General features: G+C 49.7%; 2 protein-coding genes across 41 annotated transcripts; one reads left to right on the top strand and one right to left on the bottom strand.

Annotated features, from left to right (window-relative positions):
- Window positions 1-177: 177 nt before the first annotated feature.
- Window positions 178-21,717, bottom strand: MDC1 (mediator of DNA damage checkpoint 1). Of its 20 annotated transcripts, none has more exons than XM_063632587.1 (16): window positions 18,629-18,891; window positions 18,054-18,156; window positions 16,413-16,551; window positions 14,885-15,265; window positions 14,730-14,799; window positions 12,950-14,436; window positions 12,739-12,798; window positions 12,484-12,576; window positions 8,334-9,125; window positions 8,152-8,222; window positions 4,269-6,869; window positions 4,066-4,185; window positions 3,752-3,934; window positions 3,098-3,223; window positions 2,899-3,009; window positions 178-993 (listed from the first exon to the last, which is right to left on the bottom strand). In XM_063632587.1, exons 3-16 carry the CDS (start codon window positions 16,546-16,548, stop codon window positions 826-828), a joined length of 6,399 nt encoding a protein of 2,132 aa, XP_063488657.1. In that variant the 5' UTR covers window positions 16,549-16,551; window positions 18,054-18,156; window positions 18,629-18,891; the 3' UTR covers window positions 178-825. The 20 variants fall into 20 exon arrangements, with proteins under 20 accessions (XP_063488657.1, XP_055119350.2, XP_055119348.2 ...); XM_055263375.2 differs by lacking the exons at window positions 18,054-18,156; window positions 18,629-18,891 and adding exons at window positions 16,963-17,081; window positions 18,466-18,621; XM_055263373.2 differs by lacking the exon at window positions 18,054-18,156.
- A 154-nt stretch (window positions 21,718-21,871) lies between these two features.
- Window positions 21,872-26,276, top strand: TUBB (tubulin beta class I). 21 transcript variants are annotated; one of them, XM_055262915.2, is made up of 6 exons: window positions 21,980-22,256; window positions 24,239-24,347; window positions 24,616-24,726; window positions 25,039-25,265; window positions 25,410-25,716; window positions 25,816-26,276. In XM_055262915.2, exons 1-6 carry the CDS (start codon window positions 22,200-22,202, stop codon window positions 26,094-26,096), a joined length of 1,092 nt encoding a protein of 363 aa, XP_055118890.1. In that variant the 5' UTR covers window positions 21,980-22,199; the 3' UTR covers window positions 26,097-26,276. The 21 variants fall into 21 exon arrangements, with proteins under 21 accessions (XP_055118877.1, XP_055118890.1, XP_055118883.1 ...); XM_055262908.2 differs by having other exon boundaries at window positions 25,039-25,064; window positions 25,137-26,276; XM_055262924.2 differs by lacking the exon at window positions 25,410-25,716 and having other exon boundaries at window positions 25,039-25,118; window positions 25,977-26,276.
- The last annotated feature ends 702 nt before the right edge of the window (window positions 26,277-26,978 follow it).

The raw sequence follows: 26,978 nt of genomic DNA, 5'->3' as shown, positions 1-26,978 counted from the left end.
CACTCCAGCCTAGGTGACAGAGATGAGACCCTGTCTCAAGGAAAAAAAAAAAACCTTAAGAAACGTTATATAAATTGTCCTAAATAGAAGATAATGATGAATTAAATACAAGTCTATGACTTTTTTTTTAAGTCTGTGTCTTGAGACCTAGACATTTTAAAAAACTACACTACACCATAAGGCACAGAGTGAATATTTATTTATCACAGAGGTTAAGCCGAAGCTCTAATTTTATAAATCCTGGAAAAGCTGGCCAGAAAAGTACAGAGACTTGCCCAAAGTCAAAGCTAAAGATGCTTCCAGAGGCCAGGAGAGAAGAAAATGTTTTAGTAGCACTCCATAACTGGACCCTCAGATCTACTCACTCCAAGCATCCCTTCAAGTTCCTGACCCCAAAATAAGAATCTCAGTAAGAAAACAATAGAGATGGTTTCCAAATAGGAGGTAGGACACGAGTGGCGTCGAGCAATAACTGCAACAGTCTGGCTAAAGATAGCTGCCACTTATGACATCTGAGCATGAAACTAGCTAATTTTAAAATGGCCATTTAATACATGCATGTAAGAAATCTTGTATCCCCTAAATCTATACAAATAAAAAACTATAAATACAAATAAAATAAAATGGCCATTAAAAAAACAAACAAACAAAAAACCTGTGGCTTCCAAATCCCTTATCTTTTCATTTATTCATAAAGATTTCTGGTCCCACCCATGTTCCAGGACAAGTTGTATCAATATACCCCAATCCTTTCTAACGACCTGAGTTCTTTCTTCCACATATCTTCTAATTCGTGGTCTGGGAGGGAAAAGGGTAGTGGAGTTCTCAGGTGGATGACATCTCCAAAGGGTAAAGGACAAAGGCCTCTGGCTTGGCTTCCTGCTTCAGCACTCCAGTCAGCAGGAACTCAGGCGACAGGAGCGGCAGCCCAACCCGCAGTGGAACAGAACAACGAGGGAAGTCCTGAGGGCATGTGATCACAACTCTCTGAGGCTGGGGAAGACAGAGCAAAGACAAAATCAGGTGAAAAAGAATCCTAGAAATGGGTTCAGGACCCACTAACCAGTCTTAGCATCACTAAAATAATACCTCCTAATATGAAGCCAAGTGAAGCACACTGCATACTGTCTATGAAATACTCTTGCTAGGCTGGGCGCGGTGGCTCATGCCTGTAATTACCCAGCAACTTTGGGAGGCTGAGGCGGGTGGATCACGAGGTCAGGAGATCGAGACCTCAGTGAAACCCTGTCTCTACTAAAAATACGACAACAAAAAAAAATTAGCCGGGCGTGGTGGCGGGTGCCTGTGGTCCCAGCTACTCGGGAGGCTGGGGCAGGAGAATGGTGTGAAAACCCAGGAGGTGGAGCTTGCAGTGAGCCAAGATCACACCACTGCACTCCAGCCTGGGCGATAGTGCAAGAGTCCATCTCAAAAGAAAAAAAAAAAAAAAAGAAATACTCTTGCTAGAGGCCAGGCACAGTGGCTCACGCCTATAATCCCAGCACTTTGGGAGGCCGAGGTGGGTGGATCACGAGATCAAGAGATCGAGACCATCCTGGCCAATGTGGTGAAACCCCATCTCTACTGAAAATACAAAAATTAGCTGGGCGTGGTGGTGTGCGCCTATAGTCCCAGCTACTCGGGAGGTTGAGGCAGGAGAATCGCTTGAACCCGGGAGATGGAGGTTGCAGTGAGCCAAGACTGCTCCACTGTACTCCAGCCTGGCGACAGAGCGAGACTCTGTCAAAAAAAAAAAAACAAAACTCTTGCTAGAAAGACGAACCTGAATTTATTTAAACTTTTACAATTATCTGCAGTTTCCAGGAAATATGGAATACAGAGGAACAAGATAATGATACAACGAGGCAAACCCAAAATTCCAGACTGAGGAACATTCTAAAGGACAAGTGACCCAGTTTCTGCAGGAAATCGATGGCATAAAAAAAGCTGGGTGGGTTAAAGGATGCTCTACAGTAAAGAGAATTAAGAGGATAATAGGTGTGGCAGTATGTGGACCTTATTTGAATCCTGATTTGAACAACTGTATAGAGAGATTTTTCAGACAACGGGAGAAATTTTATTAATGGAGTGTGAGCAAATGACCAATAAACTACTGTTAATTTTGTTTAGGATCAATGATGGCATTGTGATTATGAAATAAAATGTACATATTTATTCTTAGAGATATATATTTAAGTATGTAGGAAGAAATAATATAATATTGGCAGTTTGCTTTAAAATATTTCAGCAAAGAAAGAGAAAGGAAAAAAAGAAAGAATAAAGAAAAATAAAAAGAAATAAAATACTTCAGCAAAGAAAATCAAAGGAAAAAGCTGGGCACGGTGGCTTATACCTGTAATCCCAGTACTTTGAGAGGCCGAGGTGGGCGGATCACGAGGTCAGGAGATCAAGACCATCCTGGCTAACACAGTGAAACCCTGTCTCTACTAAAAATACAAAAAAATTAGCCGGGCGTGGTGGCGGGCGCCTGTAGTCCCAGCTACTAGGGAGGCTGAGGCAGGAGAATGGCGTGAACCCAGGAGGCGGAGATTGTAGTGAGCCGAGATCGTGCCACTGTACTCCAGCCTGGGCGACAGAGTGAGACTCTGTCTCAAAAAAAAAAAAAAAAAAATCAAAGGAAAAAAAGGATAGATGGATGGTGCAAATGTAGCATAATCTAAATTAAGCTGCTGAATCTCAGTGATTGTTATATGGGGGTATCAGCAGATCTGTCCCCTCATTCCTATCCCTTTCTATACCATAGGTCTTTTCCCCCACCCTCTCATTACTCTATATTCCTTTCTGTACCTCCATTTTTTCCTTCCAATCTTTGCCATTCCAGCCACCTCTTTAACTGCCACTGCCACCTCACCCAGACCCAGAACATCCTAAGCATACCTTATAGGACCGAGGCATGCTGGGTAGGTATGTGCCTCCACAGCAGCTAATGATCTCTCCCATCTGAGGTGGTGGTGGCTGGACTCCAGGGGTCACATAGATCTCATAGCCCTAAGAGAAAGAAATGATGGAGATGGTATTGTAGGTTGGGAAGCACTGGAGGGAGGGCTGAAGCACAGGTCAAAAGATAGCCTCTCACCTCTAGCAGCCTTCGTTCCCGAGCCCGGCTCAGTGCGTCTTGAAGGCTAAAGCCAAAGTTCTTCTCTTGCTCAGGGTCGGTCACCACATATTCATCCGGGGGTAAGAAAAAACCAGCCTTGCGGGACTAAGGATGGCAGTAGTCAGCATCAAAGCTCAGCCCGGTCCCTCACTCAGCTCTGCTGCCTCGCATTTAGAGAGAGCTCACAAAATGTCTTTTTTTTTTTTTTTTTTTTTGAGACGGAGTCTCGCTCTGTCGCCCAGGCTGGAGTGCAGTGGTGCAACCTCGGCTCACTGCAAACTCCGCCTCCCGGGTTCACACCATTCTCCTGCCTCAGCCTCTCCAAGCAGCTGGGACTACAGGCGCCCACCACCACGCCCGGATAATTTTTTGTATTTTTTAGTAGAGGCGGGGTTTCACCGTGGTCTCGATCTCCTGACCTCATGATCCGCCCGCCTCGGCCTCCCAAAGTGCTGGGATTACAAGCGTGAGCCACCGCGCCCGGCCACACAAAATGTCTTTTAAATCAATTCAGGCTTCTGGCTCACTAATGCTCGTCTTCCTGTAACGCCTCTTCCCTTCCACCACCTTCTAGGGCACTATGTGAGCAGTCTTGCCACTATATTGGTCTGTCATCAACCCTTGGCCTCTCACCTGATGCAGCCAGTCCAGGGAGAGAATGGGGATTCCCCGCCCCACGGCACACAGGAACTTGACTGTCCTGCGGATGCGATCAGTGACCAGGTGGGAAGCCTCTGCCGCTGAACAAGCCAGACTTCCCCCCAGTGCCAGCACAGCCCGCTCTCCCCGAGCATCCACCACTCCTGTGAAGAGCACCTGTGGAAGAGTTGACCTGAGGTGGTCATGGCAACCCATGCCATCAGCACCCATCTTTACAATCCTCTAGGTCTCCTTGCATCCTCCCCTCATCTCTGTCTCACACAAAGTCCCATGCCTTTGTCTCTTACTTTGGGGGCTGTTGATTCTTGGTTAAGTTTGGTCCGTCGGAGGCTGCGGCTTGGTATTCTGTTGGGCTCCTCCTCTGCCTGGTCTCTCTTTCTCTTGCCTGGTTTTGAAGTCACGACATCCTGAGATAGAGAAAAATCTTGGTGGGAGTTTCAGAGCCCTGAAGTCATTTTTCCCAGCTTTGTGTTCCCAACCCTCTCCTCACCTCTTCCTTCCCTGGCTTCTCTGCAGTATCTTCTTCCTCTTCCTTGATAATCACTGTCTTCTGGGAGACTTCCCATCTTTGGGGCGGTTTCTGATGTAGTGGTGAATCCATGGTAGCTAAAGACCTCTTGCGGCTTTGAGAGGCCTTAGGCTGGAGCTCCGGGGTGAACCTAGATCTACCTGTTGGTTCCACTTTTTGGATCTGGGAGGCATGAGTTGGTGTCTCAAGAAGCTGGGGAGAGGCAGGCTCAGGAATGGCTGTAAGGGATTCAGCTGCTCTCACTGCTTCCCATCTTTGGTTCCTTGAGGCCCAGGATTTAGGTTCCAAGGGTGCAGAGCAAGGCTTATGGTCAATGGGAGCTGCGAGGGAGCCAGGATTCCCCGTGGCTCTCTGCCTCTTGATGCAACTGAGTTGAGGAATAGGCTCAGGGGAAATAGGCTGGTCTGTGGTGACAGGAGATTGGAATTCAGGGGTGGTAGGAACTGGCATAGCTCTTACTGTGGAAGACCTCAGTGTTTTGCTCTGACCACCCTGAGCTATGGCCTCAGGGATGACAGGCTGGTCTGTGGGAGTAAAAGGCTCAAGATCAGAGGCTGCTGGTTCAACTGGTTTGGGAGTCTTGACAGAGGACCTATTTGTCCTTCTCCTAGTGGCCCTAGATGTGAGCTTGGGGGTGACAGGCTGGTCTGTGGAGGTGGTAGGATGGGGCTCAGGGGCTGTGGGGACAACTGGTTCAGGAGTCTTGACAAAGGACCTATTTGTCCTGCCCCTAGTGGCCCGAGATGTGGGCTCAGGGGTGACAAGCTGGTTTCTGGAGGTAGAAGGCTGAAGCTTAGGGGCTATAGGGACAATTGATTCAGGGGTCTTGACAGAGGACCTATTTGTCCTGCCCCTAGTGGCCTGAGATGTGGGCTCAGAGGTGACAGGTCGGTCTGTGGAGGTGGAAGGCTGGAGCTCAGGGGCTGTGGGCACAACTGTTTCAGGGGTCTTGACAGAGGACTGATTTTTTCTTCCCCTAGTGGTCCGAGATGTGGGCTTGGAGGTGACAGGCTGGTCTGTGGAGGCAGAAGCCTGGAGCTCAGGGGCTGTGGGGACAATTGTTTCAGGAGTCTTGACAGAGGATCTATCTGTTCTTCCCCTAGTAGCCTGAGATGTGGGCTCAGGGATAACAAGATGGTCTGTGGAGGTGGAAGGCTGGAGCTCAGGGGCTGTGGGGACAACTGTTTCAGGGGTCTTGACAGAGGACCTATTTGTCCTGCCCCTGGTGGCCTGAGATGTGGGCTCAGGAGTGACAGGTTGGTCTGTGGAAGTGGAAGGCTGGAGCTTAGGGGCTGTGGGGACAACTGTTTCAGGGGTCTTGACAGAGGATCTGTTTTTTCTTCCCCTAGTAGCCTGAGATGTGGGCTCAGGAGTGATAGGCTGGTCTGTGGAGGTGGAAGGCTGGAGCTTAGGGGCTGTGGGGACAACTGTTTCAGGGGTCTTGACAGAGGACCTATTTTTTCTTCCCCTAGTAGCCTGAGATATGGGCTCAGGAGTGATAGGCTGGTCTGTGGAGGTGGAAGGCTGGAGCTTAGGGGCTGTGGGGACAACTGTTTCAGGGGTCTTGACAGAGGACCTATTTTTTCTTCCCGTAGTAGCCTGAGATGTGGGCTCAGGGGTGACAGGCTGCTCTGTGGAGGTGGAAGGCTGGAGCTTAGGGGCTGTGGGGACAACTGTTTCAGGGGTCTTGACAGAGGACCTATTTTTTCTTCCCGTAGTAGCCTGAGATGTGGGCTCAGGGGTGACAGGCTGCTCTGTGGAGGTGGAAGGCGGGAGCTCAGGGGCTATAGGGACAGTTGATTCAGGGATTTTCACAGAGGACATATTTGTCCTGCTCCTAGTGGTCCGAGATGTGGGCTTAGGGGTGACAGGTTGGTCTGTGGAGGTGGAAGGCTGGAGCTCAGGGGCTGTGGGGACAGCTGTTTCAGGGGTCTTGACAGAGGACATATTTGTCCTGCTCCTAGTGGACCGAGATGTGGGCTTGGGGGTGGCAAGTCGGTCTGTGGAGGTGGAAGGCTGGAGCTTAGGGGCTGTGGGGACAACTGTTTCAGGGGTCTTGACAGAGGATCTATTTTTTCTTCCCCTAGTAGCCTGAGATGTGGGCTCAGAGGTGACAGACTGGTCTGTGGAGGTGGAAGGCTGGAGCTCAGGGGCTGTGGGGACAACTGGTTCAGGGGTCTTGACAGAGGACCTATTTGTCCTGCTCCTAGTGGCCTGAGATGTGGGCTTGGGAGTGACTGGCTGGGCTGTGGAGGTGGAAGGGTGGGGCTCAGGGGCAGCAGAGGTAGCTGGAAAGGGTGTCATCCTGGAGGACTTCCGAGTTATGATTTTAGGCTTTGGGTGGAAAGGCTCCAGCTCTGAGGACAAGCGAGTCTCTGGAGCTTCCTGACTCCCATATTGCCTGGTCTTACGAACGGTTGGCTGGATAGAAGGTAAAAGGGGAGAAAGAAGGGGCTGAGGTGCAAGATGTTTCTGGCTCTGAGAGTTAAGGGGCTTTTGGGGTGGGGCTGGAGCTTCAGGCACTGTAGGAGGCAGACAAGCATCTGGAGATTCCTGATCGCCCTAGGGAGAAACAGAAGCAAGTGAGGGGGAGGAGGAGGAGAAAAGAGATAGAACTTGGATACTGTTCTTGATACTCGTTTATGGTTAGATAGGCTTACTAGATTTCCACTGGGCGTGGTGGCTCATGGCTATAATCCCAGCACTTTGGGAGGCCGAGGCGGGCGGATCACGAGGTCAGGAGTTAAAGACCAGCCTGGCCAATATAGTGAAACCCCGTCTCTACTAAAAATACACACAAAAAAAGGCCGGGCACAGTGGCTCACGCCTGTAATCTCAGCACTTTGGGAGGCCGAGGCGGGTGGATCACAAGGTCAGGAGATCGAGACCATCCTGGCTAACACAGTGAAACCCCGTCTCTACTAAAAAATACAAAAAGTTAGCTGGGCGTGGTGGTGGGCGCCTGTAGTCCCAGCTACTTGGGAGGCTGAGGCAGGAGAATGGCGTGAACTCGGGAGGTGGAGCTTGCAGTGAGCCGAGATGGTGCCACTGCACTCCAGCCTGGGGGACAGAGCAAGACTCCGTCTCAAAAAAAAAAAAAAAAATTAGCCGGGTGTGTTGGCGGGCACCTGTAGTCACAGCTACCTGGGAAGCTGAGGGAGAAGAATCGCTTGAACTCGGGAGGCAGAGGTTGCAGTGAGCCAAGATCACGCCACTGCACTCCAGCCTGGGTGACAGAGTAAGACTCTGTCCCAAAAAAAAAAAAAAACCACACAAAAATTAGCCGGGTGACACGCGCCTGTAGTCCCAGCTACTTGGGAGGCTGCGGCAGGAGAATTGTTTGAACCCGAGAGACGGAGGTTACAGTGAGCCGAGATCACGCCACTGCACACTCCAGCCTGGGTGACAGAGACAGACTCTGTGTCAAAAAAGAACAAAAACAAAAACAAAAAATATGCTCAATGGATTTTCCTTTCTGTCTATGATCTCTCCTCCATTAGACTGGGATCTACCTGGGAAGCTACCTTTTTCCCAAGGACCTGTCTCCATAATGCTACTATAGTGTTCTCCACACATGGATGATGGTAATGAAAACGATGGCTGGGCAAAGAAAGAAGAAACACGAAGGGTGTTTCTTTTGAGTCAGGTAGGAGATACAACTTGGGAAACATATGGAAAACAATGGGTGCCGAGGATAAAGGAATAGAAGCCAATCAAGGAGTGACAAAAATGGAAGAAACTGAATAATGAGAAAGGAATAGATTAAAGTGAGGCTAGGCGAAAGAGCATTGGAGAGGATATAGAGATGACTCGTGGAATAGGAGGTAGAAAAAGTAGCTCTTACGCTGGAAGCCTTCTCAGCAGCTCTGATCCTGGAAGCCTTCTCAGCAGGTGGCATCTTGCAATTCAGGAGGCCTAGACAGAAAGTAAGCACAAAGGTGGCTGAGTTCCAAGCGGCTGGTTGCCCAGGGGTTGATTATCACGAGGCCTGTGTATCACCTTGGGTTCCCCTCTGCCTTCACTTACCTTTCTGATGCCTCCTGGGGCTCACTGGGGATCCCCTTCCACCTGACTGGTTCCCAGAAGGTACGGGGGCTGAGATAGGTCCCGGAAGGTCCCCCGCCCCCACCCCAGGCTCTGGTGTTGGGCTGGAGGCCTGCCCTTTCTGGTCCTGGCTCCCTCCCTCTGTCTCCCCTCTCTGTGTGTCTCTCTCCAGGATCACTTTGGGCACCTTCTCTTCTAACTCAGCTGGCTCGCACTCTCTGTCTGCTACTGGTCTCTCTACTTCTCTCTCAAATGCTTTGCTTGGAAGGGTCTGCTTCTGTACTTGTTTCTCTTGTGTTTCCTCAGATGTCTCAATTTCTACCTTCAAACTCTCCCTATCTCTTTCAGGACTTGCACTTCCCCCATTTTTGTCAGATTCTTGTCTCTGGGTGTCTCTAGCTAACAACTGTTTTTGTTCTCTGTCCTGTATCCCCTTGGTTAATTCTTCCTCTCCTGTCACATCTGTCTGTCTTTCTGGTAGCAGTTTCTCAGTTTCTCTCTCCAATGGCCCTCTCTCAGGGCCCACCCTCTCTGCTGTTTCTTTTGGTATACCCATGACTTTATCCACAGTCTGCCTCCCTCTGCCTTGAATCCCCATTGGCTCTGTGTGAACTGGGCTCTCTGGATGTTGGTCTCCTGGTATTGCCCTAGGTGGAGACAGGCAAGGTCCGTAGGCCTCAAGGTGGGTGTCAAAAGGCTGGGTCTCAGAGTCCTCAGACTCTCTCAGACAGAATGGCTGTGTAGCCAGGACCTCCCATGGTTCATCTAGGGTACCTGGAAGGGGAGGAAGGAAGAGAGAGGGAGAGGGGGAGAGAGAGAGAGAAGGGGGAGAGGAGGAGGGAAAGGGAAGTACAGGTTGACATAATAAATATGATGAGAAAGGATTTAGATAAACTCATGAATAATAAATCTGAACAGGTTATTAAAGGAAAGCTGGGAATAAGCGTGGTAGTTATAACATTTAATGTTTGTCTCAAAAAGGTCATAGCCTTGGGCAGGCCTGGTGGCTCAGACATGTAATCCCAGCACTTTGGGAGGCCAAGACATGAGGACTGCTTGAGGCCAGGAGTTTGAGACTAGCCTGGACAACATGGCAAAACCCCATCTCTAAAAAAAATACAAAAAAATTAGTCGGGTGTGGGGGCGGGGACCTGTAGTCCTGTAGTCTCAGCTACCTGGGAGGCTGAGGTAGGAGAACTACTTGAACCCCAAAGGTCAAGACTGTAGTGAGCTGTGATCATACCACTGCACTTCAGCCTGAGTGACAGAGACTCTGCCTCAAAAAAAAAAAAAACAAGAGAAAAAGAAAAACATCATAGCCTAATGTGAGTTCCCTGAATAGTCTCTCATCATACCACTGCACTCCAGCCTGAGTGACAGAGACCCTGTCTCAAAAAAAGAAAGAAAGAAAGAAAAACATCATAGCCTAATAAGAGAGTTCCCTGAATAGTCTCTCTCCCTCTTTTTGAGACAGAGTTTCACTCTGTCACGCAGGCTGGAGTGCAATGGCATGATGTTGGCTCACTGCAACTTCCAACTGCTGGGCTCAGGAGATCCTCCCACCTCAGCCTCCCGAGTAGCTGAGACTACGGGATGTGCCAAAGTGCCCGGCTAATTTTTTGTATTTGTTGTAGAGATGGGGTTTGGTCTTGAACTCTTGGACTCAAGTGATCCGCCTACCTTGGCCTGCCAAAGTGCTGGGATTACAGGTGTGAGCTACCATGCTTGGCTGGAATTTCCTTCTTTTTAAAGGCTGAATAGTATTCCACTGTGTATATACACCACGTTTTCTTTTTTTTCATTGACACATAATAATTGTACATATTTATGGGGTACCTGTGCTATTTTGACTCATGCATACAATGTACAATGATAAAACCAAGATAATTGGGATATCCACTATCTCAAACATTTATCATTTCTTTGTATTGGAAACATACCAAATCTCTTCTAGCTATTTTTTTTTTTTTTTTTTTTTTGAGACGGAGTCTCGCTCTGTCACCCAGGCTGGAGTGCAGTGGCGCGATCTCAGCTCACTGCAAGCTCCGCCTCCCGGGTTCACGCCATTCTCCTGCCTCAGCCTCTCCGAGTAGTTGGGACTACAGGCGCCCGCCACCACGCCCGGCTAATTTTTTGTATTTTTAGTAGAGACGGGGTTTCACCGTGGTCTCGATCTCCCGACCTCGGGATCCGCCCGCCTCGGCCTCCCAAAGTGCTGGGATTACAAGCGTGAGCCACCGCGCCCGGCTCTTCTAGCTATTTTGAAACACACAATAAATTATTAACTATAGTAACCCTACTGTGGAACTGAACACTAGAATTTATTCATTCAATCTGACTGGATTTTTGTATCCATTAACCAACCTCTTTATGCATTCTGTCCCTCTACCCTTCCCAGCCTTTGGTAACCACCATTCTACTCTCTACTTCCATGAGATCCATGTTTTTAGCTCCCACATGAGTGAGCATGCAATATTTGCCTTTCTGTGCCGACTTATTTCACTTAACATAATGTCCTCAGGGTTCATCCATGTTGCTGCGGATGACAGGATTTCATTCTCTTTTGTGGCTGAATACTGTTCCATTGTGTATATATACACATTTTCTTTTTTTTTTAGATTGAGTCTTGCTCTGTTGCCCAGTTTGGAGTGCAGTGGCATGATCTCAGCTCACTGCAACCTCTGCGTCTTAGGCTCCAGCAATCCTCCCATCTCAGCCTCCCGAGTAGCTAAGACTACAGGTGCATGCCACCATGCCCAGCTAATTTTTGCATTTTGAGCCACTGCACCCAGCCTATATACACATTTTCTTTTCCTTTTTATTAGAGATGAAGTCTCATTCTATCGCCCACGTTGGAGTGCAGTGGTGTGATCTTGGCTCACTGCAACCTCTGTCTCTGGGGTTCAAATGAGTCTCCTGCTTCAGTCTCCCGAGTAGCTGGGACTACAGGCACCTGCCACCATGCCCAGCTAATTTTTGTATTTTTAGTAGAGACAGGGTTTCACCGTGTTGGCCAGGCTGGTCTCAAACTCCTGACCTCATGTGATCCGCCCACTTCAGCTTCCCAAAGTGCTGAGATTACAGGCATGAGGCACTGTGCCCGGCCTACATTTTCTTTTCTTTCTTTTGTTTTTTGAGACAGAGTTTTACTCTTGTTGCCCAGGCTGGAGTGCGATGGCACGATCTCAGCTCACTGCAACCTCCGCCTCCCGGGTTCAAGGGATTCTCCTGACTCAGCCTCCTGAGTAGCTGGGATTACAGGCATGCACTACCACACCCGGCTAATTTTGTATTTTTAGTAGAGACGGGGTTTCTCCATGTTGGTTAGGCTGGTCTCAAACTCCCGATCTCAGGTGATCTGCCTGCCTTGGCCTCCCAAAGTGTTGGGATTAAAGGCGTGAGCCACTGTGCCCGACCCCGGCCTACCTTTTCTTTATCCATTCATCTGTTGATGGACATTTAGTTTGATTTCATATCTTGCCTATTGTGAATAGTGCTGCAATAGTGTGTGTGTTTTTTTTTAAGAGACATTGGGGGTGGGGTTTGAGGGAACAGCTATTGCCCAGGCTGGGCTCAACTGATCCTCCCATCGTGGCCTCCCATGTAACTGGGACTACAGGTGCTCACTACTATGCTGGGCTAATTTTTTCATTTCTTTGGAGACCAGGTCTCTCTCTGTTGCCCAGGCCAGTCCCTAAATATTTTCAATCTGCAGCTGGTTGAATTCACGGAAGCAAACTCGCATACACAGAGGGCTGATTGTAATCAGAGTATGGAAGAAACATGTAGGAAGGCAAATCAAGAAAGAACGCAGGCTGGGCGCAGTGGCTTACGCCTGCAATCCCAGCATTTTGGGAGGCTGAGGCAGGCGGATCACTTGAGGTTGGGAGTTTGAGACCAGCCTGGCCAACATGGTGAAACCATCTCTACTAAAAATACAAAAAATTAGCCAGGCATGGTCATGGGCGGCTGTAATTCCAGCTACCTGGGAAGCTGAAGGAACAGAAACCGCCTGGGAGGCGGAGGTTACAGTGAGCCGAGACTGCGCCACTGCACTCCAGCCTGAGTGACAGAGGAAAAAAAAAAAAGAATGCAAAATTGGGGACACAGAGGAGGGAAGAGTTTCTTGTACCTGTTGTCTGGAAGCTGCAATGGGAAGGGCCAAGCTCTTGGGGTGGAGTCAACATGAAGGCCTGGGTAGGTTCATCCTCCATGCTCTGGACTGCTGTACAGGAAAAGATGGCCTAAGTTCATCTCCTCCATACTACTGCAGGGTCCCATTCCTGGTCTCCTACCCTACTCACACTAGCCTTTACCCTTCAAGGACCACCAGTCTAATCTCCCAGCTCCCACTGGTACAGGATTCAAATAACACAGAAGTCCTCACCTTCCAGGCCCTGATTCTCCAGAAAGCATTGGGTAGCCTGTAGGTCCAGATCTTCAGAATCTGGTAGGGGAGGAATATAAGATAGATAGTTTAAAACAAAAATCATACCTGACACTAAACTCCTTAAATAATCTCTACCTTTCTCTCCCTAACCCCAACTGTTAGAACCCTGGTTGATTTCAGAGGTCAAGGAAGGAAGGCCAGCACTTACCACCACAGTTGTCTTCAGAGTCCTTGGTCCCACCTACATGTTGTTCTCTCTCCCTTCCTGTGGGGACCTGGGCTCCCTCTCTCTGTGGCTGGGTGGATTCCCCTGGAGTGTCTGTGTCCACCACCACATCTGTGAGGTTCTGTCTTGAGATAGGGAGGTCCCGCTCCACTTGTGCCACAGGTGGCCCACCCTGGGCCCCCACCTCATGAGCTCTCTCCTGCTTAAGAACAGCTGCAGCCCACTGTGCCCCAGCATCCCCTTCTGCTGGAAGCTGGCTCTTTCTTACATCTGCAACTGCTGAGGCTGCTAAGGAGGTGCCCTCCTCCGCATCTGTTTCACAGTCCCCATGCAGAGGCCAGGCTTCCTCTAGAGATACCGCAAGCAGCTTTGCTGGTCCTCCAACTGCTTTCACATCTGTTTGATTTGTCCCCTCCACAGACACCTGATGTTTCTTTATATGTACAATGGCTGACCCTGGCGGGACTTCCTCCTCCACTTGTGTGTTGATGTCCACTGTGGTGGAGGCTTGGCTTCTCTCCAGGTAGATCCCAGGTGAGCTCTTATCTGCTTCCACACTGTCATCACGGTCCCCAAAAGGAGGTTGGTCCTTTTCTGAATGTGCTCTAACAAGGGCTCTAATCTTTGTGTGACCCTTGAGGACAGCTTCTTTATTTTCCACTGGGAGCTCTTCCTCTTCCACATCTGTGTCACTGTCTCTCTCAGTGGTGGTTTGGCTTTGCTGCAGAAGGACCACACGTTGGGCCATGTCCTCTTCTGCATCTCTGTTCCATATAGCAGGCTGGCTCTCTTTCAGACGTGCCAAAGTCAGTGCTGCTGAGACTTCTTCCTCATCATCTGTATCACTGTTGATAACCATGGAAGCTTGGCTTTTCTCCAGAGGGACAGCCTGTGGGGCCTTGTCCTTGTCTTCCTCCACATCTGTATCACTACCAGCCTGGCTCTCCTGCAGATGGGCCAGGCCTGGTGCTTCAGGACCCCTTGTACCAACTCCATGGAAGATCTTCCTTTTCTTCATAGGAATGACAACTGGGGTTGCTGGGATCCCCTCTTCTTCCGCATCAGTGTCGCTGTCGATGAAGCCAAAAGGCTGAGCCCTTTCCAAATGGACCTCAGCTGGCCTTCCAGGAGGCCTGCTGTCATCATCCATATCTGTGTCACTGTCCTCTTCAGGAGGTTGGCTCCTCTCCAGAATCACCCCAGCTGGAACCACTCCATTCCCTGCACCCCTCTTGACTTTTGTGTCATCGTCCCCCTCCTTCACTAAAGGCTGATCCTTTTCAAGCTGGATTTCAGTTACAACTTCAGCTTCAGACTGCTCTGCCTCTATAATGGCACCTCTTCTGGCAGCTGAGGAGGCCTCCTCTGTGGCTGGTTGCTGACCTTCTTCCGCATCTGTGTCACTGTTCAAATTGAAGGCAAAAGGCGGTCCAAGGCTGCCCAGGACAGGGGAATGACCCTCTTCATCACTGTGAAGGGAAGAAAAGAGAGTCTATAGAATTTATTTCCCTGGAAGGGATACCCCAACTCAACTGTGAGCTCCTTGAGGGGAGACACGAGGTAGCATATTTCTTCTTCTGTTTCCAATTTGTTTTCCACTTGGCACATCAGATGTGCTCCATAAAAATTCAGCTGAGTGAATGAATATGTATGGTTCCCCAGCCCCAACTCTCACGATAATCATCTCTTTTAGAGATTGATCCTCCAGCCCCTGGTTCTTCCCCATTTTGAAGACTCAGATGTCTGACTCTTTGGCACTCACCTCTCTGGAATTATCACAGAGGAAGATGTGGTCCTTGATTTTTTTACCACACGCCTTTCAGAAAGAAAATCTGTCAAGAACAGAAAGGAATAAGTTAACAATTGTACACTCATTATTCCTGTCTCCTCATTCTCCCTGCCAATGTACAAACTTACCTACTTCCTCCTCCGAGTCCTCAGCCAACAGAAGCTTCTGGGGTTGAGTTCCTCCCTGTACCCTGGGTGTCTCTTCTACTGTCAGAGGGCCCCGGGAGACAAAGGGCAGAGAGACATCCAGGCGATGGTATTGGCAGAGCAAGTCAGCAAAGAGAATCAATTCCTGGTCCCTCAGACGGTGACTCACCCCAGGGCTCAAAACCTTAGGAGGTCTCAGGATTTGAGTACCATTAAGGCTCCCACAGTCTCGAAGGACAGGTGCCTTGTCCCAGGCTAAGATTTCAATCTCTGCATGTTGTTTGGAGATAGATGGAAAGGGCAGGGCCACAGAGCAGTCAGGCATTCGGCCTACCACATTCTTCCCGAGGTGTAGTGGGAAATCTAAGAATTAGAGAGGTAGGTAAGCTCCAAGGTCAGAGTCCTGGCCTGTCATCAGGAAAAAGTGCCTATTAGGTACTCTACTACTCACTCAAGGTCTCCATATGCATTAGAAAAATAAAAGGCCCTAGGACATCTAGGCACTGAAAGAGTATATGCGATACCCCATCCATTCACAATGGATGTTTTTTTACTGTTATAAAATACACATAACACAAAATGTATCACCTTAATAATTTTAAGTGTACAGTTCAGTGGCATTAAGTGCATTCACATTGTTGTGCAATCATCACTACCATCCATCTCCAGAGCACACAATTGGATTTTATTTGATTTTTTTTTTTTTTTTTTGAGACAGGGTCTCATTCTGTCACCCAGGCTAGAATGCAGTGGCATGATCATAGATCAGTGCAATTTTTTTGAGACGGAGTCTTGCTCTGTCGCCCAGGCTGGAGTGCAGTGGCGCAATCTCGGCTCACTGCAAGCTCCGCCTCCCGGGTTCACGCCATTCTCCTGCCTCAGCCTCTCCGAGTAGCTGGGACTACAGGCGCCCGCCACCACGCCCGGCTAATTTTTTGTATTTTTGGTAGAGACGGGGTTTCACTGTGGTCTCGATCTCCTGACCTCGTGATCCACCCGCCTCGGCCTCCCAAAGTGCTGGGATTACAAGCGTGAGCTACCGCGCCCGGCAATCAGTGCAATCTTGAACTCCTGGGTTCAAGCGATCATCCTGGCTCAACCTCCCAAGTAGGTGGGACTACAAATGTGAAATGAACCACCACACCTGGCTAATTTTTAAATTTTTTGTAGAGACAGGGTCTTGCTATGCTACCCAGGCTGGTCTCTAACTCCTAGTCTCAAGTGATCCTTCTGCCTTGGCCTCTCAAAGCACTGGAATTACAGGTGTGAGTCACTGCACCCAGCTTCATTTCAATCTCTTAATCTTCTTTTATCAAAGTAAAATCACTTCCAGTGAGTCCAGGGTAGTAGTCTGCAACAATCAACTCAATTGGCCCCATCTCTTCCATTCATGAAAAAAAAAAAATTCACATCTCCTTGAAACATACATAAGCTTCTTGCAACCCTCCAAATACCTTCCCCCAAAAATAAAAGACCTATATCAATACTTAAACATCCAATACCCTCTGACCTTTTTCTGGTCCGTGGGCACCACTAAAGATATGTAGCCGCCCTACTGGCTCCACGTTACACCTCAAGGATTCACTGGATTGCTCTGTCTCCTCCTCTTCTTCAACATCCCAGTCAATAGCCTGGGTGTCCTCCATGATCTGGGAAGGATACACATTATCAATTATCCTCATCATTGGTTCACACAAACAGCATCAGAGTTATCAGATTGAAAACTAGGGGGTAAACTGGATCATTATGAACGTTGATGCTTCTCTTTCCACCAATCTTTCTGTTGTTAACCTTCTGAAGCACTTAAAATTTTTTTTTTTTTTTTTTGTGATGGAGTCTCATTCTGCTCCCAAGGCCGGAGTGCAGTGGTAAGATCTTGGGCGCACGGCAACCTCTGCCTCCTGGGTTTCAAGCAATTCTCTCACCTCAGCCTCCCGAGTAGCTGAGATTACAGGCACCTGCCACCATGCCTGGCTAATTTTTATATTTTTAGAAGAGATGGGGTTTTGCCATATCGGCCAGGGTGGACTCGAACTCTTGACCTCAGGTGATCCGCCCACCTTGGCCTCCCAAAGTGCTGGGATTACAGGTGTGCGCCACTGCGCCCGGTTGTTTTTCTTTCTTTTTTAGCCCATGCTTTTTATACTTTACCAGACCACCTCAGTATGATCAGGTGCAACTGCAAAAAATGATAACAAAAGATGACATATATAGAAGCTTCCTATGCGTCAAGCACTGTTCTAATTACTTTATATTGACTCTGACTCATTTAATCTTCACAAGAACCTTGTAAAGTAGGCATTATTATCTTCCATTTCTTCAGATAAAGAAACTGCAACATAGCTGGGTTAAGATTTTCAGATCTCCTTGAAACGTATATAAGCATATATAAGGTTAAGACTTGCCCCAAATCACCCAGATAATGTCTCTCCTCTAAAATCTTCTGATGGTTTTTCGTGTCCACAGAATAAAATCTGAACTCCTTAGCGAGACCCTCCATGATCTGAACTTCACATCTTGTAACGCCTGCCCCTCACCCGCAAAAGCCTATGGTTCAGCCAGACATTTTCCCCAGTCTTCAAACACACTGTTCTTGTCCCCCCACATCTTCACGCCTTAGACCAATTCCTTGGCTTTTTCCCACCTAGCTTTCTGGTCCAACTTCTACCTATGATTCAAAGCTCAAATGTCACTTTCTTTCTTTTCTTTTCTTTTTTTTTTTTTTAAGATGGAATCTCGCTCTGTCGTCCAGGCTGGAGTGCAGTGGTGCTATCTTGGCTCACTGCAACCTCTGCCTCCCAGCTTCAAGTGATTCTCCTGCCTCAGCCTCCCTCAGCAGCTGGGATTACAGGCGCCCGGCATCACGCCTGGCTAATTTTTAGTAGAGACAGGGTTTCACCACGGTCTCGAGCTCCTGACCTCAGGTGAACCGCCCACCTTGGCCTCCCAAAGTGTTGGGATTACAGCAGTGAGCCACTGCACCCGGCCTCAAATGTCACTTTCTCAGCATAACCCTTTCCTGGCGTCTTCCCTGCTTTCTGGTGTTCCTGTTGTATCCCGCCTGTTCCACAGTGGTCAATGGACTTGTGCTTACTCTAAGATCTCTCGCTATATTGTAACCATTACTTTCCATTTCTGCCTTCACACTCACCTCCAGGACTCGATTAGGGGAACTGTGTCTTTCCCCTAGGGTCCATCATATTCATTCAATGGTTATGGTATACCTAGTGCTGTTTGAAGTATTCGGCATACATCTGTGAACCAAACATGAAATCAACCCTGCCCTCGGGAAGGCTCATCACCGAGCCTACTGATGAAGGAACAAATGAGATGGAAAGAAAATAGCATAAATGGAATTCACCTGAAAATATGCCACTCTAGAGGGAAACTATTGACAGGTAGGGAAAGTAGAATGCCCCATGAATAAAGTGTCAACTCTGTCTTCATGACAGGCCAACTCAGCGGGTGCCCACCACGCTTGGCTCCAATTCAAAGAGCCACCATCTTTGGTCCCCACCTCAGTGGGTTCCCTTGTGGCCCAACGTCTCCCTGTGTCTTCATACCTAAACTCGGAGCGGGGCGCCAGGTAAGGATAAGTTATTACAATCCGAGAAGCGAAATTCCAAGTCACCTCCGCCCAGTCGCACCCAAGGCACGCCCCTCCCGCCTTCCGGGGGTTACCAAGATGGCTCCCTGGGAGCCGTGGGCCAGGCCCCTAGAACTCACCTACTTTAAGTCTCCGCGCGCGCCACCAGTAACGGTCGCGACCCGGGTGGAGCGACTGCGTGTGCCGAAAAAGAGCCGATTTGCTGATTGGCTCCTGCCGCTGTCTTTCAAAGCCGCAGCCAGTCGAGCGGAGGCACACCCAAAGCCCCGCCCTCCTTACAGCTCAAATGGGTGGTGTCTCCCAGGCTGCTGAGATCAGGTAATGAGACGGTAATTGAAGGCAGCCGTGCGCCAACAGAATAATGCACGTCGATTGGGCAGCTCCAAGGGACAACCCACTACCGCTTGCCCGCCCACCACCCACTTCCCGCGCAGAGTTCCAAACCGCGACCAGAGAGTCTGGCGCCAGCTGCCGGCAACGGATAGAGGGGCTGTGTCATAGACGTCCGACGTGTCTGGTACGGCCAGAGCGCCTTTCCTCGGTCCTCCCAGACATGGTGTCCGCTGACTCATGAGAAATGAGTGGGTTGCGGGTTGCAGTCGTGGCTGGAGGCTGCAGTTTAGAGAACAGCCCGTAGGCGTGGCATTTCATTCCTTGTTGCATTGGAATTTAATTTCCTTTTGATTTGGTTTGTAGTAGAAGTCATATCTTTCTTCCTGGGAATACATCTCTGACGGACATTTTGAGGTCATTTTCTTAAATCCAAGATCCTAAAGGTCTGTAGTCGAACAGAGAAAACTGGTTTGCTCTGTGTCTTAAAGGCTGTCCCCACCTTTCGAGGGGCGAGGGAAGGATGATAAAATCATTTATTTTTATTTTTTAATTAACTAATTTATTTATTTTTTGAGATGGAGTTTCTCTCTTGTTGCCCAGGCTGGAGTGCAATGGCGCGATCTCGACTTACCGCAACCTCTGCCTCCCGGGTTCAAGCGATTCTTCTGCCTCAGCCTCCCAAGTAGCTGGGATTACAGGCATGTGCCACCACGCCCAGCTAATTTTTGTATTTTTAGTAGAGACGGGGTTTCTCCATGTTGGTCAGGCTGGTCTCGAACTTCTGACCTCAGGTGATCCGCCCGCCTCGGCCTCTCAAAGTGGTGGGATTACAGGCGTAAGCCACCAAGTTGGGCCATTTAATATTTTATTTTTTGAGACGGATTTTCGCTCTTGTTGCCTAGGCTGGAGTGCAATGGCGCGATCTCGACTCACCGCAACCTCCGCCTTCTGGGTTCAAGCAATTCTCCTGTCTCAGCCTCCCGAGTAGCTGGGATTACAGGCATGCGCTACCACTCCCGGCTAATTTTGTATTTTTAGTAGAGACGGGGTTTCTCCATGTTGGTCAGTGTGGTCTCAAACTCTGGACCTCAGGTGATCCTCCCGCCTGGGCCTCCCAATGTGCTGGGATTACAGGCGTGAGCCACTGCGCCCGGCCTATTTTATTATCTCACAATAAGACATGAAGAAAATGGTAACTATAACACTTGCGTAATTCATAAAGTCCTTTCGGTTGGTTATCTCAATTCTGTGCATAACAGTCAAATAAGCAGATTTTACAAACGAGGAGCTGAAGCCCTGCAAAGTTTTTTTTTTTTTTTTTGAGACGGAGTCTTGCTCTGTCACCCAGGCTGGAGTGCAGTGGCGCGATCTCGGCTCACTGCAAGCTCCGCCTCCCGGGTTCACGCCATTCTCCTGCCTCAGCCTCTCCGAGTAGCTGGGACTACAGGCGCCCGCCACCACGCCTGGCTAATTTTTTGTATTTTTCCGTAGAGACGGGGTTTCACCGTGGTCTCGATCTCCTGACCTCGTGATCCGCCCGCCTCGGCCTCCCAAAGTGCTGGGATTAGAAGCGTGAGCCACCGCGCCCGGCCAAAGCCCTGCAAAGTTAAAGGACTTTCCTAGGATCCTACAGCTAATATAGAGACAAATTGAAACAAGTTATCTGATTGTGTATTTTGAGTTATTTCTACTCCCATAAAATGACTGTTTTCATTTCCCTAAAACAAAGCATTATATTTTAAGTCCGTAGAGAGGGCTTACACAAGTTGATGTTCCCTCATTTGGAAGGCAACTTAGAAATACATTCATCTGCCCAGCGCGGTGGCTCAGGCCTGTAATCCCAGCACTTTGGGAGGCAAAGGCGGGCGAATCACGAGGTGAGGAGATCGAGACCATCCTCGCTAACAGTGAAACCTTGTCTCTACTAAAAATACAAAAAAAAAAGAAAAAAAAAGAAATACTTTGATCTGTGTGTGATCGAATGTGAATTAACAATGACGTTGACTTGATACTACATTTCTGAGTGGTTACCACATTTTATTGATTGTATGCTTCTCACCAGACTGCAACATCCTGGAGGACAGGGAGCTAATTCTTAATCATTTTGTAACCATAGTTCCTAATTTGGTGGATACATGGCAACTATCAAATAAGTGAATAAATCTCTGGGAAGAAGCAGATGGACTCTGTCTTGAGCCCACCCAATTTTTCCCCTATCAATTACCCCTCTCTCGTTTTTCAATACTGGGTCTCTTCCAGAGTTGCAGTGGCGGCCACCTGGTCAGTGAAATCAGCGAATTGAAAAACCACTGACTTTATTAACATGTCTAAAGAGGCAGGCTGAAAAAACTGAAAATCTATCAGGCATCTCATTCCATAGTTCCCTGTTTGACAAGAAGACCAAGGTATCTTCAAAGTCTGCCCTAAGGCCCAGATCTCCCACCCACGTAGGAGACTTCTAGTTTCACAAATCCCCGATGTCGGTTTCTCTAAACTATTTTATTCTTCGAACATACTCTGCAGACAACATCGCTATCCTGAAAAGCCCTTGCTGCAATTTTGTTTCTCTTTCAAAACAACGACTCTAAGATTCCCAAGGAAATAGCAAGAGGGCGATTCCCTTCTTTAAGTATTTGAGGGAGCAGAAGCTTACTGAAGTTCATGCCTTGGGTCACCAAAGGCCAGGGGTAGCAGAGCACGGTGCCAGACTTCTCCCTATTTTTCGCTGAGCTAAGCAATCCTTTCTTCCCCAGAGGTACTGCAGCTGGGAGCTTTCAGGGCGTGTCTACCCCACCACGCAACTTCTGGAACCCCAGACTTCTCAATTCCGGTACCCCCGAGAACTGCTCACTTTTTGTACAAAAACCTCAGGCATAGAGGAAAGGAACCTTGCGCATGGTCGTTTTTCATTTACAAAACAAAAACCCCACGAAAACCAAACCGGTACCCACCCATTCGTCACTTCATTTTGCAGCGTGGACAACAATAGGGGACTACAACTCCCAAAGAGGACTGCGCTCGTCCACTGGCTCAGAGGCCAATGGACGCCTGGTACATGACCGGCATCGACTAATCAGGGCCAGGCTCGATGAGGCTTTGTCTCCCGACCGCGCGCGGGGCCGATTCTCCCGCCTCCCAGCCCCGGCGCACGCGCGCCCCGCCCAGCCTGCCTTCCCTCCGCGCCCTCCCCTCTCCTTTCTCCCTCTCAGAACCTTCCTGCTGCCGCGTTTGCACCTCGCTGCTCCAGCCTCTGGGGCGCATTCCAACCTTTCAGCCTGCGACCTGCAGAGAAAAACAATTACTTATTTTCTTGCCCCGTACATACCTTGAGGCGAGCAAAAAAATTAAATTTTAACCATGAGGGAAATCGTGCACATCCAGGCTGGTCAGTGTGGCAACCAGATCGGTGCCAAGGTAAGAATTTTACACCTCTTTTATTTATTTTTAGAAGGAAAAATCCAGGTAAGTTATGAAAAAATGGTTGCGGGGCATTTGCACCCTCTATCTTTAATCAAGCTTTGCCCCTCCCAAGTTTGTTACATTTATATATATAACAATTGTAGCTAGCATTTGCTTTTGGAAAGCTGTGAATCATTTTTCTGGCAGGCACATTTTGGAGAAACTAGTAAAAGGGCTCTTCGGGTTTCGGGGGCGGGAAGACCGAGGACGTATAAGATGTTACTTAAAAGGGCTTCTAACGGTCCGAGAACCGGGCAGGGAGAGAGATGCGGAAACGGTCGCAGACAAAGCGGGGCGAGGTTTTGCCCATGTGCATCCCGCCCAACCCCCCTGCGGGGTTCTTAGGGCCAAACCGGAGCGGGAAGGGGTGAGGCCGTCGGGCGGCTGCAGAGAGCTCCAGCGCAAGGGTGGGGGGGCGATCCGCTAGGGTGGGCTGCGCTAGGCGCTACCTTTCACAAAAGACCAGGGACCCCAACGCGCCCGCGACCCCAGAGGGCCGGTACTGTAGTTGTTCCTGGGTGGAAGAAGAATAAGAACGGGATTAATTTTACTTGCTTTCATGGCCCCTAAGAGAGACTTTTTTAGGGCGTGAACAGATACGTCGAGAAAATAGGGGTGTGTGGTTTTCTTTAATGAGTCCCTCAGGACTTAATGGGAGAGAAAGAATCCTTTAAATCAAGGGAGAGAAATCTAGCGAAGGAATAAAATTCCGAGGCCGAGGGGGATTTTTTTTTTTTTTTTTGCGCGCGGTTACAGTGTAGCGGGGGAGGGGCGGGAGGAAGTGCGGCTGCTACGTTGTAGCAGAAGGGCGGGGCCCTGCGGGGCGGGGCCGGGGCGCAGTGGGCGCGCGGGGACAATGCGGCGTTGCCCGCCGGCAGGGGCGCGCTACCTTGGGCCCCGCCCCTCGCGCGCTGAATTCTTGCCCCTGGCCCCGCCCACGCGCGAAGTCTTTTGTCGGCGGCTCGACCTGCGCGTGCGCCGTAGTCACGTGGAGGGTGGGGGGGGTGGTCGACTGCGGCGGCAACTCTTTCCTCAGACTCCCAGCCTTTTGTGCGCCGCGCGGTGGGGCGGTGCCCAGCTTGGGGGAAGGAGAGCGGCGCTTATCCAAGTGTGGTCGTCCTCCATCCCCCCCACCGAGCACTTGGGACCCGCTGCACATATCCAGAGCAGGGAAAACTGGCTTTCTCGGGGGAGCGAGTGTCTAGGGGAAGGGTGTGGCAGGCACACGGGATGCCATGCCCTAGAACAACGGCCTGAGCGCGTGTGGAATTAAAATGGGAGATGTGGGGCCGAGGCGGGCGAATTAGGATCGCTCCCGCTCAGGGGTTCGAGACCATCCTGGGCAACAAAGCGAGACCCCCTCCCCCATGCCACGTCTCTACAAAAAAAAAAAAAAAAAAAAAATTAGCTGGGCGTGGTGGCGCGCGTCTGTGGTCCCAGCTACTCCAGAGGCTGAGATGGGAGGATCGGTTGAGCTTGGGAGTTCCAGGCTGTAGTCATCCGTGATTGCGCCACTGCACTGCAGGCTGGGCAACAGGAAGACCCTGTCTTAAAAATTAGAAGAAGCTGGGCGCAGTGGCTCACGCCTGTAATCCCAGCACTTTGGGAGGCCAAGGTGTGCGGATCACAAGGTCAAGAGATCTAGACCATCCTGGCCAACATGGTGAAACCCGTCTCTACTAAAAATACAAAAAGTAGCTGGGCGTGTTGGTGCGCGCCTGTAGTTCCAGCTACTCCGGTGGCTGAGGCAGGAGAATCGCTTGAACCCGGGAAGCAGAGGTTGCAGTGAGCCGAGATAGCGCCACTGCACTCCAGCCTGGTGACAGAGCGAGACTCCGTCTCAAAAAAGATTAAGAAAAAGATGAAATAAAATGGTAGTTGGGGACATAGTTGGCTGGGACTTGACCTGGTGTGGTCTCGTTGCTCCCGCTCGGCAGTTCTGGGAGGTGATCAGTGATGAACATGGCATCGACCCCACCGGCACCTACCACGGGGACAGCGACCTGCAGCTGGACCGCATCTCTGTGTACTACAATGAAGCCACAGGTAAGGGCAGGAGCCCGGGCAGCTCACGTTCCCTTCCCTGTCTCCCACTTCTCTGGGGTCTCTTTCCATTTCTGGGCACGCCTTATCCCCTTTGGGTGAATCTGTCGTTTCCTTTAGTGAACCACCATCGGGGCCAAAGACGTCTGCTGCCACCTGGTGGCAGGACCTGGAATGGCAAGTCTCGGGTCCCTGCTGTCTCCCATTTCCAGTATATCTGTAAACCTTCCCTTCTGCCAGATCTCACAGCTCTTAACTTCATTCTCTGTAGGTGGCAAATATGTTCCTCGTGCCATCCTGGTGGATCTAGAACCTGGGACCATGGACTCTGTTCGCTCAGGTCCTTTTGGCCAGATCTTTAGACCAGACAACTTTGTATTTGGTGAGTTATACAGATGATATTAGCAGATGATATACCATCGTGTTCAACTTCTTTGGGTGCAAGGACACAGCAAAAGTTTAGGAGATGATTGTTGTATTGGAGTGCTAATACAGAACTGTGTTCTGAAATCTAATGGAGGGTAGAGGTAGTGCCTACTATTGCTGGTAAATTATGGGGCAGTAGGGGGAGAATATATCACAGTGAAGGAGAAAGAAGATACATCCAAGGGAATTATTTCAAAAGTTGAAAGATGGAAACATCATGTATCTTTCGTATGCTGTTAATTGAGCTTTTCTCCTGACTGCATTCCAGGTCAGTCTGGGGCAGGTAACAACTGGGCCAAAGGCCACTACACAGAGGGCGCCGAGCTGGTTGATTCTGTCCTGGATGTGGTACGGAAGGAGGCAGAGAGCTGTGACTGCCTGCAGGGCTTCCAGCTGACCCACTCACTGGGCGGGGGCACAGGCTCTGGAATGGGCACTCTCCTTATCAGCAAGATCCGAGAAGAATACCCTGATCGCATCATGAATACCTTCAGTGTGGTGCCTTCACCCAAAGTGTCTGACACCGTCGTCGAGCCCTACAATGCCACCCTCTCCGTCCATCAGTTGGTAGAGAACACTGATGAGACCTATTGCATTGACAACGAGGCCCTCTATGATATCTGCTTCCGCACTCTGAAGCTGACCACACCAACCTACGGGGATCTGAACCACCTCGTCTCAGCCACCATGAGCGGTGTCACCACCTGCCTCCGTTTCCCTGGCCAGCTCAACGCTGACCTCCGCAAGTTGGCAGTCAACATGGTCCCCTTCCCACGTCTCCATTTCTTTATGCCTGGCTTTGCCCCTCTCACCAGCCGTGGAAGCCAGCAGTATCGAGCTCTCACAGTGCCGGAACTCACCCAGCAGGTCTTCGACGCCAAGAACATGATGGCTGCCTGTGACCCCCGCCACGGCCGATACCTCACCGTGGCTGCTGTCTTCCGTGGTCGGATGTCCATGAAGGAGGTCGATGAGCAGATGCTTAACGTGCAGAACAAGAACAGCAGCTACTTTGTGGAATGGATCCCCAACAATGTCAAGACAGCCGTCTGTGACATCCCACCTCGTGGCCTCAAGATGGCAGTCACCTTCATTGGCAATAGCACAGCCATCCAGGAGCTCTTCAAGCGCATCTCGGAGCAGTTCACTGCCATGTTCCGCCGAAAGGCCTTCCTCCACTGGTACACAGGCGAGGGCATGGACGAGATGGAGTTCACCGAAGCTGAGAGCAACATGAACGACCTCGTCTCTGAGTATCAGCAGTACCAGGATGCCACCGCAGAAGAGGAGGAGGATTTCGGTGAGGAGGCCGAAGAGGAGGCCTAAGGCAGAGCCCCCATCACCTTAGGCTTCTCAGTTCCCTTAGCCATCTTACTCAACTGCCCCTTTCCTCTCCCTCAGAATTTGTGTTTGCTGCCTCTATCTTGTTTTTTGTTTTTTCTTCTGGGGGGGTCTAGAACAGTGCCTGGCACATAGTAGGCGCTCAATAAATACTTGTTTGTTGAATGTCTCCTCTCTCTTTCCACTCTGGGAAACCTAGGTTTCTGCCATTCTGGGTGACCCTGTATTTCCTTCTGGTGCGCATTCCTTCCATTTGTCCAGTTAATATTTCCCTCTTAAAAATCTCCAAGAAGCTGGGTCTCCTCCAGATCCCATTTAGAACCAACCAGGTGCTGAAAACACATGTAGATAATGGCCACCATCCTAAGCCCAAAGTAGAAAGTGGTAGAAGGTAGTGGGTAGAAGTCGCTATATAAAGAAGGGGATGGGATTTTCCATTCTAAAAGTTTTGGAGAGGGAAATCCAGGCTATTAAAGTCACTAATTTCTAAGTATGTCCATTTCCCATCTCAACTTCAAGGGAGGTGTCAGCAGTATTGTCTCCACTTTCAATCTCCCTCGAAGCTCTACTCTTTGGAGGGGTCTGTCCCACTCTGTCAAGTGGAATCCTTCCCTTTCCAACTCTACCTCCCTCACTTGAACTCCTTTCCCCTGATCAGAGAAAGGGATCAAGGTGGAGGAGGGGGGAAGAGACCAGCCTTGGTCCCTAAGCCTCCAGAAACGTCCTCTTAATCCCCACCTTTTCTTATTCCCAAAAAAGAATGAACACCCCTGACTCTGGAATGGTGTATACTGCCACATCAGTGTTTGAGTCAATCGCCAGAGGAGAGGGGAACCCTCCTCCATCTTTTTTGCAACATCTTATTTC

This window comes from Symphalangus syndactylus, chromosome 23 (assembly GCF_028878055.3).
Source record: "Symphalangus syndactylus isolate Jambi chromosome 23, NHGRI_mSymSyn1-v2.1_pri, whole genome shotgun sequence".
NCBI lineage: Eukaryota > Metazoa > Chordata > Mammalia > Primates > Hylobatidae > Symphalangus > Symphalangus syndactylus.
The sequence above is the reverse complement of the archived record's forward strand: the minus strand, read 5'-3'. Positions and strand labels throughout refer to the sequence as shown.